Source organism: Bos grunniens, chromosome 2, assembly GCF_055505025.1.
Source record: "Bos grunniens cultivar Pamir isolate PY7600 chromosome 2, Bosgru_T2T1.0, whole genome shotgun sequence".
Classification (NCBI taxonomy): domain Eukaryota; kingdom Metazoa; phylum Chordata; class Mammalia; order Artiodactyla; family Bovidae; genus Bos; species Bos grunniens.
The window spans coordinates 15,411,768-15,427,160 of record NC_141166.1 but is presented as its reverse complement, the minus strand read 5'-3'; the positions used below and the strand labels follow the sequence as shown (position 1 = coordinate 15,427,160).

At 39.6% G+C, this 15,393-nt stretch overlaps 1 protein-coding gene and 1 non-coding gene across 2 annotated transcripts in view; both read right to left on the bottom strand.

Annotated features, from left to right (window-relative positions):
• The window catches only part of KPNA6 (karyopherin subunit alpha 6), a 59,447-nt gene that overhangs the window by 17,989 nt on the left and 26,065 nt on the right, over positions 1-15,393 (bottom strand). The window contains exons 2-3 of the mRNA XM_086333930.1: positions 1,150-1,283; positions 204-296 (exon numbers count right to left, since the gene is read on the bottom strand). Coding sequence (XP_086190056.1) covers positions 204-296; positions 1,150-1,283 — 227 coding nt within the window. The remainder of the gene's footprint in view (positions 1-203; positions 297-1,149; positions 1,284-15,393) is intronic.
• LOC147377598 (small nucleolar RNA SNORA79) lies at positions 3,022-3,169 on the bottom strand. Its single transcript, XR_015153943.1, has one exon. It is a non-coding gene; the product is annotated as a small nucleolar RNA SNORA79 (small nucleolar RNA).

Genomic DNA, 15,393 nt, shown 5'->3' with positions numbered 1-15,393 from the left:
TGTTTGAGTCTAGTTAGAATGATTTAAAATTCATGGTCTGAAACAGTAATTACGTTCGCACTAGCCTAATACAAAAGGGCCCATGGAATAAAGAGATCAGCATGATTGCTGGTAAAGCTACTAGATGATATGAACTGCTCCATTTCTGTTCTGTAGAAGCAAGTAGTTCTCAAGCTTGCCTGAAGCACATGCAAGGGTCTTACCCCAGTGGTAGAGCTCACATAGGAGTCCATGAGAAGACTATCAAACATGGCGGCTTCTTCATTGATCAGCTCCACATTTCTCCGTTTAAAAAGCTGAAAGGAAAGAGAAGAAATGGTGTATAGAAACAAGGAACAAAGAACAACCTGATGTTAAATTACGGCATGACTGTCAAGGAAATGCTAGTGTATGAGAAAATGCCAAACTTTATCTACTGATATGGAAAGATATTCAAGGGCTTTACTTTCTATGTTACATCTATTGTTTATATTTTTGGAGAACATTTTTATAAGCAAATCTTTTAAAATTTCTGTGCCCTTTGTATAAAAGGGCACAGATATACATATATATTATATATGTATACACACACCCTATATATATCCTATATATATATATATATATAAACACACACACACATGTATAAGGACACACATATATAAAAGGCTTCAAAGAAGAGAAATAAGGGTGGGCAAAAGCAGGTTAGCATCCAGACCTGGGCAAGGAACCAATTTGGTGGTGATGTGTGGCAGAGTGCAGATGATGAAGCATTAATAGTCTCAGTTCTAGAGAGACTTACAAAGAATGGACTCAGGAAATAGAAGGCAGCCCAGAATGGTTGACAAACTTCTTAAAAGGCCAGGCTTGAGACTGGGCCTTGAAAGCCAGACCTAACAGTGACTACTGAGTAAAAACAAGGGGTTAGCGCTGGAAAGTTATATTGAAGACAATTAAAATGATAACAAGGTGTACGAAATTATGGAAGAGGAATAAGGGACAGTTCTTTCTCAAAGCTTCCAACATTTCTTCACAACAAATCAAACTGGGTGAGTGGCCCACAGAGCTAAGCTACTTTCCCAAGGGGAAAGTGAGAATGTGAGGTGGAGGCCAACCATGGTGGCTGAACCACCTCTCTAAAGAGCACATTTGAGAACACTCAGGTTAACTCACTTGTTGCTCCCGTTTCTGCTTCCGGAGCTGAATGCCCTCTTCCTCTCTTCTTCGCCTCATTTCCTCAGGGTTTAGGGCATTGTTCTTGTAACTCTTCATTCGATAATTGTCTTTCCCTGGGCTCGCCATGGTCTCTGGAAGAAGGGAAGACACAAACACACTGGCAAAGGCTCTTAAAAGGACAGCATTTTCTGCTCACTGGCTTCTCTCTCCACCCACCCTCCCCTACTAAGGAGGACTCACAGCTTCCCAGTGAAGCCTGATAATCTCAATAACTGCCCCTGAGATCTCTATTACCACCCCCACATCAACAACACAGTTTCCTTAACAAGTTTATTAAATAAGTGCCGTTATAGCAATTGATACAAGCTTAGTAGTTAAAAGGTGTAGGCCCTGGAGGCAGATTGTACGGATTCAAATACCAGCTCTTCCCTTTTTAAATTTGTTTATTTACTCAGCTGTCCCAGGTCTTAGCTGCAGCATGTGGGATCTAGGTACCTGATCAGGGATAGAACCCGGGCCCCCCGCCCGGGAGCATGAAGTCTTTGGTCACTAGACCACCAGGGAAGTCCCAATACTGACGCTTCTTCTTGTTAGCTGTGCAACCTTCAGTAAGTTGCTTTAAACTCTGTGCCTCAGGAGCCTATCTTTTAAAACACAGAGTTGTTAGAAGGACTGTACAGCTTAACACATGTGAAGTACTACTTAGACCGAGAAGGAAATGGCAACCCATTTCAGTATTCTTGCATGGGAAATCCCACAGACAGAGGAGCCTAGTGGTCTACAGTCCATGGGGCCACACAAAAGATTTGGACACAACTTAGTGATTGAACAATAACAACTACTTAGAACAGCACTAGGCATATGGTAAATGTTGACAAGCCACGATCACTTCCATGACGAGAGAAAAGTTACATGACTTGCTGAATAAATGCAAATATATTTAACCTACAAGGTGAAATACAGTGTACCCAATTCAGTGGAATACCATGCATATATATATTTTTAAGTAACTCATATGGCCGCTCCTCTATTTTTTAAAAGAAATTTAAAATTTTATTCTGTAACATTTGCTACATACAAAAAAGATGAAACATGTTAAGTTACCAAACAAAATAATACAATGAGCACCTGTCAACTCACCACTAAATCCAAGAACTAGATTAATATACCTGAATCTAGTAGTAAGGTCTCCCCCTGTCCCGGGCTCCTCCATCCCAACTCCAGCCAAAAGAAAACTGCTATTATGAATTGTCATTATCTTTGCTTTCATTTTTATGAATCACATATATGTACGCCCCTAAATACTGCATCATACTATGTTCAGTCTACTGAGAATTATCCCCCCTCCATTGGATTTCTAAGATTTACCCATGTTTTTGCATGAAGCCTTATTTCATTAATTTTTCCTATGTTATATTATTTCATTGTATAAACACATCATCATTTGCATTTCCCCAGTGATTAGTGATGTTAAGCATCTTTTTCATGAACCTGTTGGCCATTTATATGTTTGCTTTGGAAAAGTGTGTATTCAGATCCTTTGCCCAATTTCACTTGCAATATTTGTGTTTGTTTGCTACTGAGTTGTATGAGCCCCTTATATTGTTGTTGCTGTGGCGTTTCTCAGTCGTGTCTGACTCTTTGTGACTCCATGGACTGCAGCACACCAGACTTCCCTGTCCTTCACTATTTCCTGGAGTTTGCTCAAACTCATGTCCATTGGTTCGGTGGTGGTTGATTTGGAGATGGATGTATGGCATCACCGAGTCCCTTATATATTTTGGATATTAATCCCTTGTCAGATATGTAGTTAGGAAATATTTTTTCCACAGGTTGCCTTTTCATTTTGTTGACCATTTCTCTCTTTTTAATTGTTTGACTCTGCAAAAATCAGAAGGCACTGACAGACAGTCACCCAACTCCCATGATGCCCTGAGTGAAGGTAAGTCAGCTTAGACATATGATAGGCTAAAATCCCACTACTTAAGGCTCCAAGCAGTGAGAGAAACAGCCATCAAATGCTGACCTTTTTATTTTTGGGGGGGGAGGGGTGCTGTGCAGAAGCTTTTAAGTTTTCTACTTTAAGCTTTCTAGTTTATGGGTCCTACTTGTTTATCTCTGCTTTTGCTGCTTGTGCTTTGGTGTTTTATCACCCTCCCCCCTCCAAAAAAAATCACTGCCAAGACTAAGGTCTTTTTTTCCTGTGTCTTCTTATAGGAGTTTTAACAGTTTCACGTGTTACCATCAAGTCTTACTTCATCAGCTAAGTACCATGTTGCCTTCCAAAGTGATGCCAATTCATATTAGCTTAGCAATTCAAGAGCTCTCATTGATACTCATCCTATTACTCAGAACAGTCACTTTTGCCAATCTACTGAATATAATGTACTTCATTAGGATAAAGATTTGCATTACTAATAGGGTTATTAGATTTTATTTTAATTAGCCATGTTTCCCTTTCTGTGAAAAATGTCTGTTTATGGTATGTCAAATATTTTTCCATTGAATTACTTGTCCTTTTCTTATTGATTTATAGTTCTTAAGATATTCTAGTTATTAACTATTTGTTGATTATTTGTATTACAAATATCTTCTAGTCTCTTTTCACTTTTTTTCAATTTTCACTTTATGGAGTTCTTTAACAAGTTCTTAACTATAATGGAGGTTTTGCTTTAATACCTAGCTCTTTCTGTGTGTCTTGTTTAATAAATCCTTTAATGCTCCCAAGGTCAGAAAGATACCCTGTGATGTCTTCTGAGAGTTTTAAGGCTTGCCCTTTACATGCCAGTGTTTCATTTGTCTGAAATTTAATTAATTGGATATAAGCCTTAGGAAGTTAATATAAAGTCTGAACATTAATGACTTCGGTACACAGGTTAGGGGAAAAAAAGTAGAAAGGAGAGAGAAATCATACAGTAGAGAGAATCAAGGGTGAAACTCGGATCTTTCAAAAGACTGAAAATAGTCAAATCTCTGGTTAGATCTCTCAGGAACAAAAGAGGGCACACATTTTAGAAATGAAAAAAGAACATAACTACAGGTAACTGAAAAGATAAAAAAAGGGAATATGAACAACTTTATGCTAGCTAACTTGCTTGAAAAGACAAATTTCTAGAATAGTATAACTTGCTAAAAGTGACTCAGAATATCTAACCTAGCCTTATTACCATTAAATATACCGAATCAGCACTAAAGAATATTTCCACAAAGAAAAATGCCAGGTCTAAATGGTTTTACAAATGAGATTTTAAAAAGTTTTTTTTTTTTTTCTTTGGCTGCAATATGCAGCTTCTAGGATTTAAGTTCCCTGACCAAGAATCAAATCCAGGCCCTTGGCAATGAGAGCTCAGAGTCCTAACCACTGGAGCACCAGGGAATTCTCGAGTTTTACCAATTTTTTAAATAAGTTGTTTCACTCTTACACATACTTCCTTCTGGAAAAAGGACATTCTTTTGATAACAATACCAAAGAAGGATAATATGAGAGAAGGTCCTATAATTCACAAGGATGTGCATGCTCAGTTGCTTAGTCATGTCTGAAGCTACAAAAATTCCAAATAATACCAGCACAAGGTGAGGGAGAGAAGAATTAGGAGTCTGGGATTAACACATATACACTACCATATATAAGGTATGTAAACAACAAGGAACTACCGTGTAACACAGGGAACTCCACTCAATATCCTGTAAAACCTATAATGTAACCTATAATGGAAAAGAATCTGAGGGACTTCCCTGGTGGTCCAGTGTTTGGGACTCTGTACTTCCCCTGCAGGGGACATGGGTTCAGTTTCTGACTGGGGAGCTAAGATCCCACATGCTACATGGTGCAGCCAAAAAAAAAAAAAAAATCTGAGAAAGAATACACACACACACACACACACACACATATAACTGAATTATTCCTCTGTACACTTGAATCTAAAACACTGAAAATTAACTATACTTCAGCAAAAAATAAAATTTAAAAGGATAATGAAATAACATCATTAATTGTACTTTAGACTTTTTCAGACAAGCAAAAGCTGAGACTGTCTCTAGCAGACCTGCGTTGTAGCCACTGTGCTCAGTCACATATGACCTGTATGATTCTTTGCCACCCCATGGACTGTAGCCCACCAGGCTCCTCTGTCCATGAGATTTTTCAGGCAGGAAAACTGGAGTGGGTTGCCATTTCCTCCTCCAGGGGATCTTCCTGACCCAGGGATCAAACCCACTTCTCTTTTATCTCCTCCACTGCAGGTGGATTCTTTACCCACTTAGTTATCAGGGAAGCTCTAAGACCTGCACTAAAGAAAGTCTAAAGTTCTTCAAGTAGAGAGAAAATGATGCCAAAAGGTAATTCAACAAATAGAAAAGTAACCAAAAAAAAAAAAAAAGAAAAGGAACCAAAAAGAAATTCTGGAGTTGAAAAATATAATAGCTGAAATGAAGAATTCACTAGAAGGGTTCAACAGCACATTTGAGCAGGCAACAGACAGAAGTAGCACGCTTGAAGATAGGAAAATTGAAATTATGCAGTCTGAGCAGAAAGGTGAATAGAGAAAAGTGAATAGAGAGCCTAGGGATCCATGAAACTCCAACAATCAAATCACAAAATATGCATTATGGCAGTCAAAGAAATGGGAGATAAAGGGGAAAAGAATTTTATAGAAATAATGGCAAAAAAAAAAAAAGACATCAATGTACACAGAAAGATACTCAATTTCAAGGAGGAAAATTCAGGTCTACATCTAGAAACATAATCAAACTATTGAGAGCCAAATATAAAAGGAAAATCTTGAAAGCAGCAAGGAAGAAGTGACTCATCACATACAAGCCAGTTTTTCATCAAAAAGGCACTGAGATCTTTAAATGTATAGATATTGAAAGCGCTAAAGAAAAACGTTCAAAGAATTCTGTATCTGACAAAACCGCACTTCAAAAACAAAGGAGAAACCAAGATACTCTCAGGCAAAAGCTGAGGGAATCTGTTACCACCAGACCCGCTCTATAAGAAATGCTGAAGGGAGTCCTTCAAGTTGAATGAAAGGACATTACACAGTAACTTGAAGCCAGCGAAGGTAACTACATGGGGAAATATAAAAGCCAGTTTTCTAGGATTTTTGGTTTGTAATGCCACTTTTTATTTTGTATATGATTTAAAAGAAAACGTAGGACTTCTCTGGTGGTAGAATAGATGGGGATCCCCCTGCCAATACAGAGGACGTGGGTTTGATCCCTGGTCCAGGAGGATTCCACATGCTGTGGAGCAACTAAACCTGTGCATCACAACTACTGAGTCCGAGAGCTGCAACTACTGTGTGCCCAGAGCCTGTGCTCCTCAGCAAGAGAGGCCCCTGCTCGCCACAGAGAAAGCCTGCGCGCGGCAAGGAAGACTCACTAAAAACATGGAAATTATTAAAAAGAAGACAAATGCATAAAATAATGAACAAAACTTTGCTCTGTATGCTATTGAAGTTAAGTTGGTATCAATTCAAACTACATTGTGATAAATTTGGGATGTTAAATGTAAAGCCCACAATCTCTCTCTCTCTATATATATATATACATACATACACACACAAAATAAAAATATACACAAAGGAAATGAGAAGTGAATGAAAACAATTCACTACAATAAACAAATTAAACACAAAAGGCAGTAATAGAGGAAGAGAGGGACAAAAAGGTATAAGAAAGAAAGAAAAAAGAACAAAATGGCAGAAGTCTTTTCTTATCAATAATTACATTATACTTTCTTTTTGGGTAATGCCAAGTGGCTTGCAGGATCTTAGTTCCCTGACCAGGAATCAAATGTGGGCCCCCAATAGTGGAAATGCAGGGTCTTAACCATGGGACTTATTACCAAATTCAGACTTAAATTGAAGAAAGTAGGGAAAACCCATTAGACCATTCAGGTATGACCTAAACCAAATCCCTTATGATTATACAGTGGAAGTGAGAAATAGATTTAAGGGACTAGATCTGATAGACAGAGTGCCTGATGAACTATGGATGGAGGTTTGTGACATTGTACAGGAGACAGGGATTAAGACCATCCCCAAGAAAAAGAAATGCAAAAAAGCAAAATGGCTGTCTGGGGAGGCCTTACAAATAGGTGTGAAAAGAAGAGAAGTGAAAAGCAAAGGAGAAAAGGAAAGATATACCCATTTGAATGCAGAGTTCCAAAGAACAGCAAGGAGAGATAAGAAAGCCTTCCTCAGTGATCAGTGGAAAGAAATAAAGGAAAACAATAGAAAGGGAAAGACTAGAGATCTCCTCAAGAAAATTAGAGATACCAAGGGAACATTTCATGCAAAGATGGGCTCGATAAAGGACAAAAATGGTATGGACCTAACAGAAGCAGAAGATATTAAGAAGAGATGGCAAGAATACACAAAAGAACTATACAAAAAAGATCTTCACGACCCAGATAATCACGATGGTGTGATCACTCACCTAGAGCCAGACATCCTGGAATGTGAAGTCAAGTGGGCGTTGGAAAGCATCACTACAAACAAAGCTAGCAGAGGTGATGCAATTCCAGTGGAGCTATTTCAAATCCTGAAAGATGATGCTGTGAAAGTGCTGCACTCAATATGCCAGCAAATTTGGAAAACTCAGCAGTGGCCACAGGACTGGAAAAGGGCAGTTTTCATTCCAACCCAAAGAAAGGCAATGCCAAAGAATGCTCAAACTACCACACAATTGCACTCATCTCACACGCTAGTAAAGTAATGCTCAAAATTCTCCAAGCCAGGCTTCAGCAATATGTGAACCATGAACTTCCTGATGTTCAACCTGGTTTCAGAAAAGGCAGAAGAACCAGAGATCAAATTACCAACATCTGTTAGATCATGGAAAAGCAAGAGAGTCTCAGAAGAACATCTATTTCTGCTTTATTGACTATGCCAAAGCCTTTGACTGTGTGGATCACAATAAACTGTGGAAAATTCTTCAAGAGATGGGAATACCAGACCACCTGATCTGCCTCTTGAGAAATCTGTATGCAGGTGAGGAATCAACAGTTAGAACTGGACATAGAACAACAGACTGGTTCCAAATAGGAAAAGGAGTACATCAAGGCTGTATACTGTCACCCTGCTTATTTAACTTATATGTAGAGTACATCATGAGAAACGCTGGGCTGGAAGAAGCACAAGCTGGAATCAAGATTGCCGGGAGAAATATCAATAACCTCAGATATGCAGATGACACCACCCTTATGTCAGAAAGTGAAGAAGAACTAAAGAGTCTCTTGAAGAAAGTGAAAGAGGAGAGTGAAAAAGTCGGCTTAAAGCTCAACATTCAAAAACGAAGATCATGGCATCTGGTCCCATCACTTCATGGCAAATAGATGGGGAAACAGTGCAAACAGTGGGAGACTTTATTTTTTGGGGCTCCAAAATCACTGCAGATGGTGATTGCAGCCATGAAATTAAAAGACACTTGCTCCTGGGAAGAAAAGCTATGACCAACCTAGACAGCCTATTAAAAAGCAGAGACATTACTTTGCCAACAAAGGTCCATCTAATCAAGGTTATGGTTTTTCCAGTAGTCATGTATGGAGTGAGAGTTAGACTGTGAAGAAAGCTGAGCACTGAAGAATTGATAGTTTTGAACTCGGGTGTTGGAGAAGATTCTTGAGAGTCCCTTGGATTGCAAGGAGATCCAACCACTCCATCCTAAAGGAAATCAGTCCTGAATATTCATTGGAAGGACCGATGCTGAAGCTGAAACTCCAATACTTTGGCCACCTGATGCGAAGAACTGACTCATCTGAAAAGACCTGGATGCTGGCAAAGACTGAAGGTGGGAGAAGGGGACGACAGAGGATCAGATGGTTGGATGGCATCACTGACTCAATGGACATGAGTTTGAGTAAACTCTAGGAGTTGGTGATGGACAGGGAGGCCTGGCGTGCTGCAGTCCATGGGGTCGCAAAGAGTCGGACATGACAGAGCAACTGAACTGAACTGAACCACTAGACTGCCAGTGAACTTCCAAGTAATTATATTATACTTAGTGGCCCCTGGTGGCTCAGATGGTAAAGAATCTGCCTGCAATGCAGGAGACCCAGGAGATATGGGTTTGATCCCTGGGTCGGGAAGATCCCCTGGAGAAGGGAATGTACCCACTCTAGTATTCCTGCCTGGAGATTCCATGAACAGAGGAATTTATATAGATTAAACTCTTTGGTCGAAAGGCAGAGATGGGCAGCAGATTAAAAAAAACAATAACCATGATCTACTACTACATGCTGTCTGCAGAGACTTACTGTATATCTGAAAACACAAAGAAGTTGAACGTAAACGGGTGAAAAAAGACATTCATGCAAATGGTAAGCAAAAGAGAGCTGGGATGCCTATACTAAATATCAGACAAAAATTTTTAAGTAAAAACCTGTTACAACAGTCAAAGTAAAGGGAAAACAGTTCTACAATAACATTTAGAGACTTTAATCGTCACTTTCAATAATGAATAGAACCTAGACAGAAGATCAACAAGGAAATAGGACTTTTACATTATAACTCAGTTAGATCTAAAAGACACATAGAACAGTCCCACCCAGCAAGAGCAAGTATTGCCAAGTATGAATGCATGGAATATTCTCCAGAATCAACTGTATTAAGGCACAGAGTCTCGGTAGATTCTAAAGGATTGATATTAGACAAATTATCTTCTTTAACCACATGGAAAGAAACTAGAAATAACAGTAAAAGAAAACTGGAAGATCCATAAATATGTGGAAACCAAACAACAGACTCTTAAATAAGTTGAAAGACTCACACTTCCTGATTTCATAATTTACTACAAAGTTACAATAATCAAAACAGTGCGATGCTGGTGTAAGGATAAACAAAAGAACAGAATTGAGAGAGAATTCTATAATCAAGAGAACAGAATTGAGAGTCCACAAATAAACTCATACATCCGTGGCCAGTAAACTGATTTTTAAAAATATTTTTATTTACTTATTTGACTGTGCTGGTGTTAGCTGAGGCATGTGGGATCCAGTTCCCTGACCAGAATCAAACCCAGGCCCCCTGCATTGGGAGCAGGGAATCTTAGCCACAGGACCACCAGGGAATTTCCCCAGCCAATTGATTTTTGACAAGGGTATTAAGTCCATTCAATGGAGTAAGAATAGTCTCTTCAACTGGTGCTGGGACAACTAAATGTTCATATACAAAAGAATGGAGTCAGATCCTTAGCTTATACCATACAGAAGACAAAACTTAAAATGGATCAACAACCTAAATATACACAGACCATAAAACTCTTACAATAGAACATGGGTAAATTTTATGATCTTGGATTTTGCAATGGATTCTTAGCTATGACATCAAAAGCACAAGCAAAAAAAAAAAAAAAAAGACATTAACAAGGAAGTAAAAAGACAACTTACAGGAGAAATAACTTTCAAATCTATCTGATAAGGGTTTTAATATTCAGAATATATAAAAAATGTCAAAAAAAAAAATGTCTACAACTCAACAGCAAAGACAACTCAATTTAAAAATAGGCAAATGGGGGCTTCCCTGCTGGCCCAGTGGTTAGGAATCTGCCTCCCAATTCAGGAGACACTGGTTCAATTCCTGGTCCGGGAAGATACCACATGTCATGGGGCAACTAAACCCATGCTCCACAACTACTGAGCCCACCTATCATAACTACTGAAGCCCTCTAACCGCACTCCACAAGAGAGGTCACTGCAACAAGAAAACCATACCACCAAGAAGAGAGCAGCCCCCTCTCTCTGCAACTAGAGAAAGCCCCTGTGTAGCAATGAAGACCCAGAGCAGCCAAAAATAAATGAAAAATTAAAAAAAAAAAAGGATAAAAAGTAAAAATAGGCAAATGGGACTTCCTGGTGGTCTAATGGCTAAGACTTGATGCTTTCAATGCAGGGGACCTGGGTTTGATCCCTGGTCAGGGAAGGAGATCCCACATGATCCCATGCATATTCAACTAACATGGTGCAGCCAAAAAGAAAATAATAAATAAAAATATTTTTAAAAAGACATTAAAAATGAATTGATAAACAAAACGTGGCATATACATACGATGGGATATTATTCATCCATAAAAAGGAATGAAGATTTGACACATGCTACATTCTTGGGCTCCAAAATCATTTTGGATGGTGACTGCAGCTATAAAATTAAAATATGCTTGCTCCTTAGAAGGAAAGCTATGACAAACCTAGACAGTGTGTAAAAAACCAAAGACATCATTTTGCCAACAAAGGTCCATCCAGTCAAAGCTATGGTTTTTTCCAGTAGTCATATATGGATGTGAGAGTTGGGCCATAAAGAAGGCTGAGTGCCAAAGAACTAATGCCTTCAAATTGTGGTGTGAGAGAAGACTATTGAAAGACCCCTGGACTGCAAGGAGATCAAAGCAGTCACTCCTAAAATAAATCAACCCTGAATATTCATTGGAAGGACTGATGCTCCAATACTTTGGCCACCTGATGAGAAGAGCCTATTCACTGGAAAAGACTCTGATGCTGGGAAAGATTGAAGGCAAAAGGAGAAGACAGCAGCAGTGGATGAGATGGTTAGATAGCATTACGGACTCAATGGACATGAATCTGAGCAAACTCTGGGAGATAGTGAAGTACAGAGAAGCTTGGCGTGCTGTAGTCCATGAGGTTGCAAAGAGTCGGACACAATTTAGCAACTGAACAACAACAACACTGAAGAACCCTAAAGATAGTATGTTAAGTAAAACAAGCCAGGATAAAGGATAAAGAAAAGGATAAAGATTACATGATTTCACTTACATGAGGTACCTGGAAACTTATCGAGACAAAAAGTAGATTAAGTTCAGTTCAGTTCAGTTCAGGCGCTCAGTCGTGTCCGACTCTTTTCGACCCCACGAATCACAGCACGCCAGGCCTCCCTGTCCATCACCAACTCCTGGAGTTCACCCAGACTCACGTCCATCGAGTCAGTGGTGCCATCCAGCCATCTCATCCTCTGCCGTCCCCTGCCCCTAATCCCTCCCAGAGTTTCAGCTTTAGCATCATTCCTTCCAAAGAAATCCCAGGGCTGATCTCCTTCAGAATGGACTGGTTGGATCTCCTTGCAGTCCAAAGGACTCTCAAGAGTCTTCTCCAACACCACAGTTCAAAAGCATCAATTCTTCGGCACTCAGCTTTCTTCACAGTCCAACACTCACAGCCATACATGACCACTGGAAAAACCAATTCCTTGACTAGATGGACTTTTGTTGGCAAAGTAATGTCTCTGCTTTTCAATATGCTATCTGGGTTGGTCATAACTTTTCTTCCAAGCAGTAAGCGTCTTTTAATTTCATGGCTGCAGTCACCATCTGCAGAGTACATCATGCAAAATGCCAGGATGGATAAAGCACAAACTGGAATCAAGATTGCCGACAGAAATATCAATAACCTGCAGTCACCATCTGCAGTGATTTTGGAGCCCAAAAAAATAAAGTCTGACACTGTTTCCACTGTTTCCCCATCTATTTCCCATGAAGTGATGGGACCGGATGCCATGATCTTCGTTTTCTGAATGTTGAGCTTTAAGCCAACCTTTTCACTCTCCACTTTCACTTTCTTTAAAAAAAATTTTTTTTTTCACTTTCACTTTCATCAAGAGGCTTTTTAGTTCCTCTTCACTTTCTGCCATAAGGGTGGTGTCATCTGCCTATCTGAGGTTATTGATATTTCTCCCGGCAATCCTGATTCCAGCTTGTGCTTCTTCCAGCCCAGCGTTTCTCATGATGTACTCTGCATATAAATTAAATAAGCAGGGTGACAATATAGAGCCTTGATGTACTCCTTTTCCTATTTGGAACCAGTCTGTTGTTCCATGTCCAGTTCTAACTGTTGCTTCCTGATCTCCATACAAATTTCTCAAGAGGCAGATCAGGTGGTCTGGTATTCCCATCTCTTGAAGAATTTTCCACAGTTTATTGTGATCCACACAGTCAAAGGCTTTGGCATAGTCAATAAAGCAGAAATAGATGTTTTTCTGGAACTCTCTTGCTTTTTCCATGATCCAGCAGATGTTGGCAATTTGATCTCTGGTTCCTCTGCCTTTTCTAAAACCAGCTTGAACATCAGGAAGTTCACGGTTCACATATTGCTGAAGCCTGGCTTGGAGAACTTTGAGCATTACTTTATTAGCGTGTGAGATGAGTGCAATTGTGGGGTAGGTTGAGCATTCTTTGGCATTGCCTTTCTTTGGGATTGAAATGAAAACTGCCCTTTTCCAGTCCTGTGGCCACTGCTGAGTTTTCCAAATTTGCTGGCATATTGAGTGCAGCACTTTCACAGCATCATCTTTCAGGATTTGAAATAGCTCCACTGGAATTCCATCACCTCCACTAGCTTTGTTCATAGTGATGCTTTCTAAGGCCCACTTGACTTCACATTCCAGGATGTCTGGCTCTAGGTGAGTGATCCCACCATCATGATTATCTTGGTCGTGAAGATCTTTTTTGTATAGTTCTTCTGTGTATTCTTGCCATCTCTTCTTAATATCTTCTGCTTCTGTTAGGTCCATACCATTTCTGTCCTTTATCGAGCCCATCTTTGCATGAAATGTTCCCTTGGTATCTCTGATTTTCTTGAAGAGATCTCTAGTCTTTCCCATTCTGTTGTTTTCCTCTATTTCTTTGCACTGATCACTGAGGAAGGCTTTCTTATCTCTTCTTGCTATTCTTTGGAACTCTGCATTCAAATGGGTATATCTTTCCTTTTCTCCTTTGCTTTTCGCTTCTCTTCTTTTCACAGCTATTTGTAAGGCCTCCCCAGACAGCCATTTTGCTTTTTTGCATTTCTTTTCCATGGGGATGGTCTTGATCCCTGTTTCCTGAACAATGTCACGAACCTCATTCCCTAGTTCATCAGGAACTCTATCTATCAGATCTAGGCCCTTAAATCTATTTCTCACTTCCACTGTATAATCATAAGGGATTTGATTTAGATTTTGAAGTAGATTAGAGATTAACAAAGTAGATTAGAGATTATCAGGTACAAGTGGAAGGGAGAAATGAGAAATTATTGCTTAATGGAACAAAGTTTCTGTCTGTAGTGATGAAAAGCTTGGAAATGGATAGTGGTGATGGTTGCGCAACATTGTAGATGCAACTGATGCTGCTTAATAATGATTAAAGTGGTGAATTGTGTCATGAAGGGTGAAGTGAAGTTGCTCAGTCATGTCCAACTCTTTGCGACCCCACGGACTGTAGCCTACCAGGCTCCTCTGTCCATGGGATTTTCCAGGCAATAGTACTGGAGTGGATTGCCATTTCCTTCTCCAGGGAATCTTCCCAACCCAGGGATGGAACCCAGGTCTCCGGCATTGTAGACAGACGCTTTACCGTCTGAGCCACCAGGGAAGTCCTCTGGTGTCATATTTTACCACAAAATTTATAAATAGCAGCATATGTCCTCCAATTAAATTAATATAGAATCTTAATTGCTTTTTTGTGTGTGTGTGTAAGATTTTGTATTTGTCTACTTGTATTCATTCATCACAGGGCCGATTATATTTTCTTATTTTCTGAGTTCCTGATGTTTTGCCATTTGGGAACCTACAAACCCAGGAGAGATCTACACTCCCATGGCTAGCTAATTCCTACAGATAACAACATGTCTAAGAGCATGCCTTTGTAAAGGAACCAACCCAGAGTCACATTTCCTTTATCTTGCCTGTATACCCAGGAGGCAATATTCCTCTGCTTCATCCTAGGGCCCCAAAAGTAGTGGGTAACTAGAGACTACTCTTATAGCCCAAAGCCCTCCAGATTTATTCAAATTAGCCAATACTAAACTGCTTATTTGACCCTGCCTTCACTTTCCCTCTGAAACTGCAATAAGGATCTGGCCTAAACCTTTTGCTTGCTCGTGCCCCTTCTGCCCCCTGACCACCCTGGTGTTTTCCTCTGTGACCCTGTGTGGCAAGTGGTAACTCACCTCCCACAGCCGGCGGACCCATAATAAACTTCCTCCTGCCAAGCCTCATTTGTGTTTCCTCCTGTGGCCTCAGTGACTTTATCATATCTTACTCAATATTGACATTTTAAAAACAACATCACTATTTAAAAAACTGATAAAAGTGAAGCTGATTATGTAGAAATATGAGCAGAGGAAGCCTTATTAACTTGGTCTACCCTTTATAGTCATTTCTTATCCTTTAAATTTCTAGTCTGAAACAGTTACTAAGTATTACAAAAGGGATGAAAAATAAATTTTAGAGGCACACAGAAAGGGACAATTAA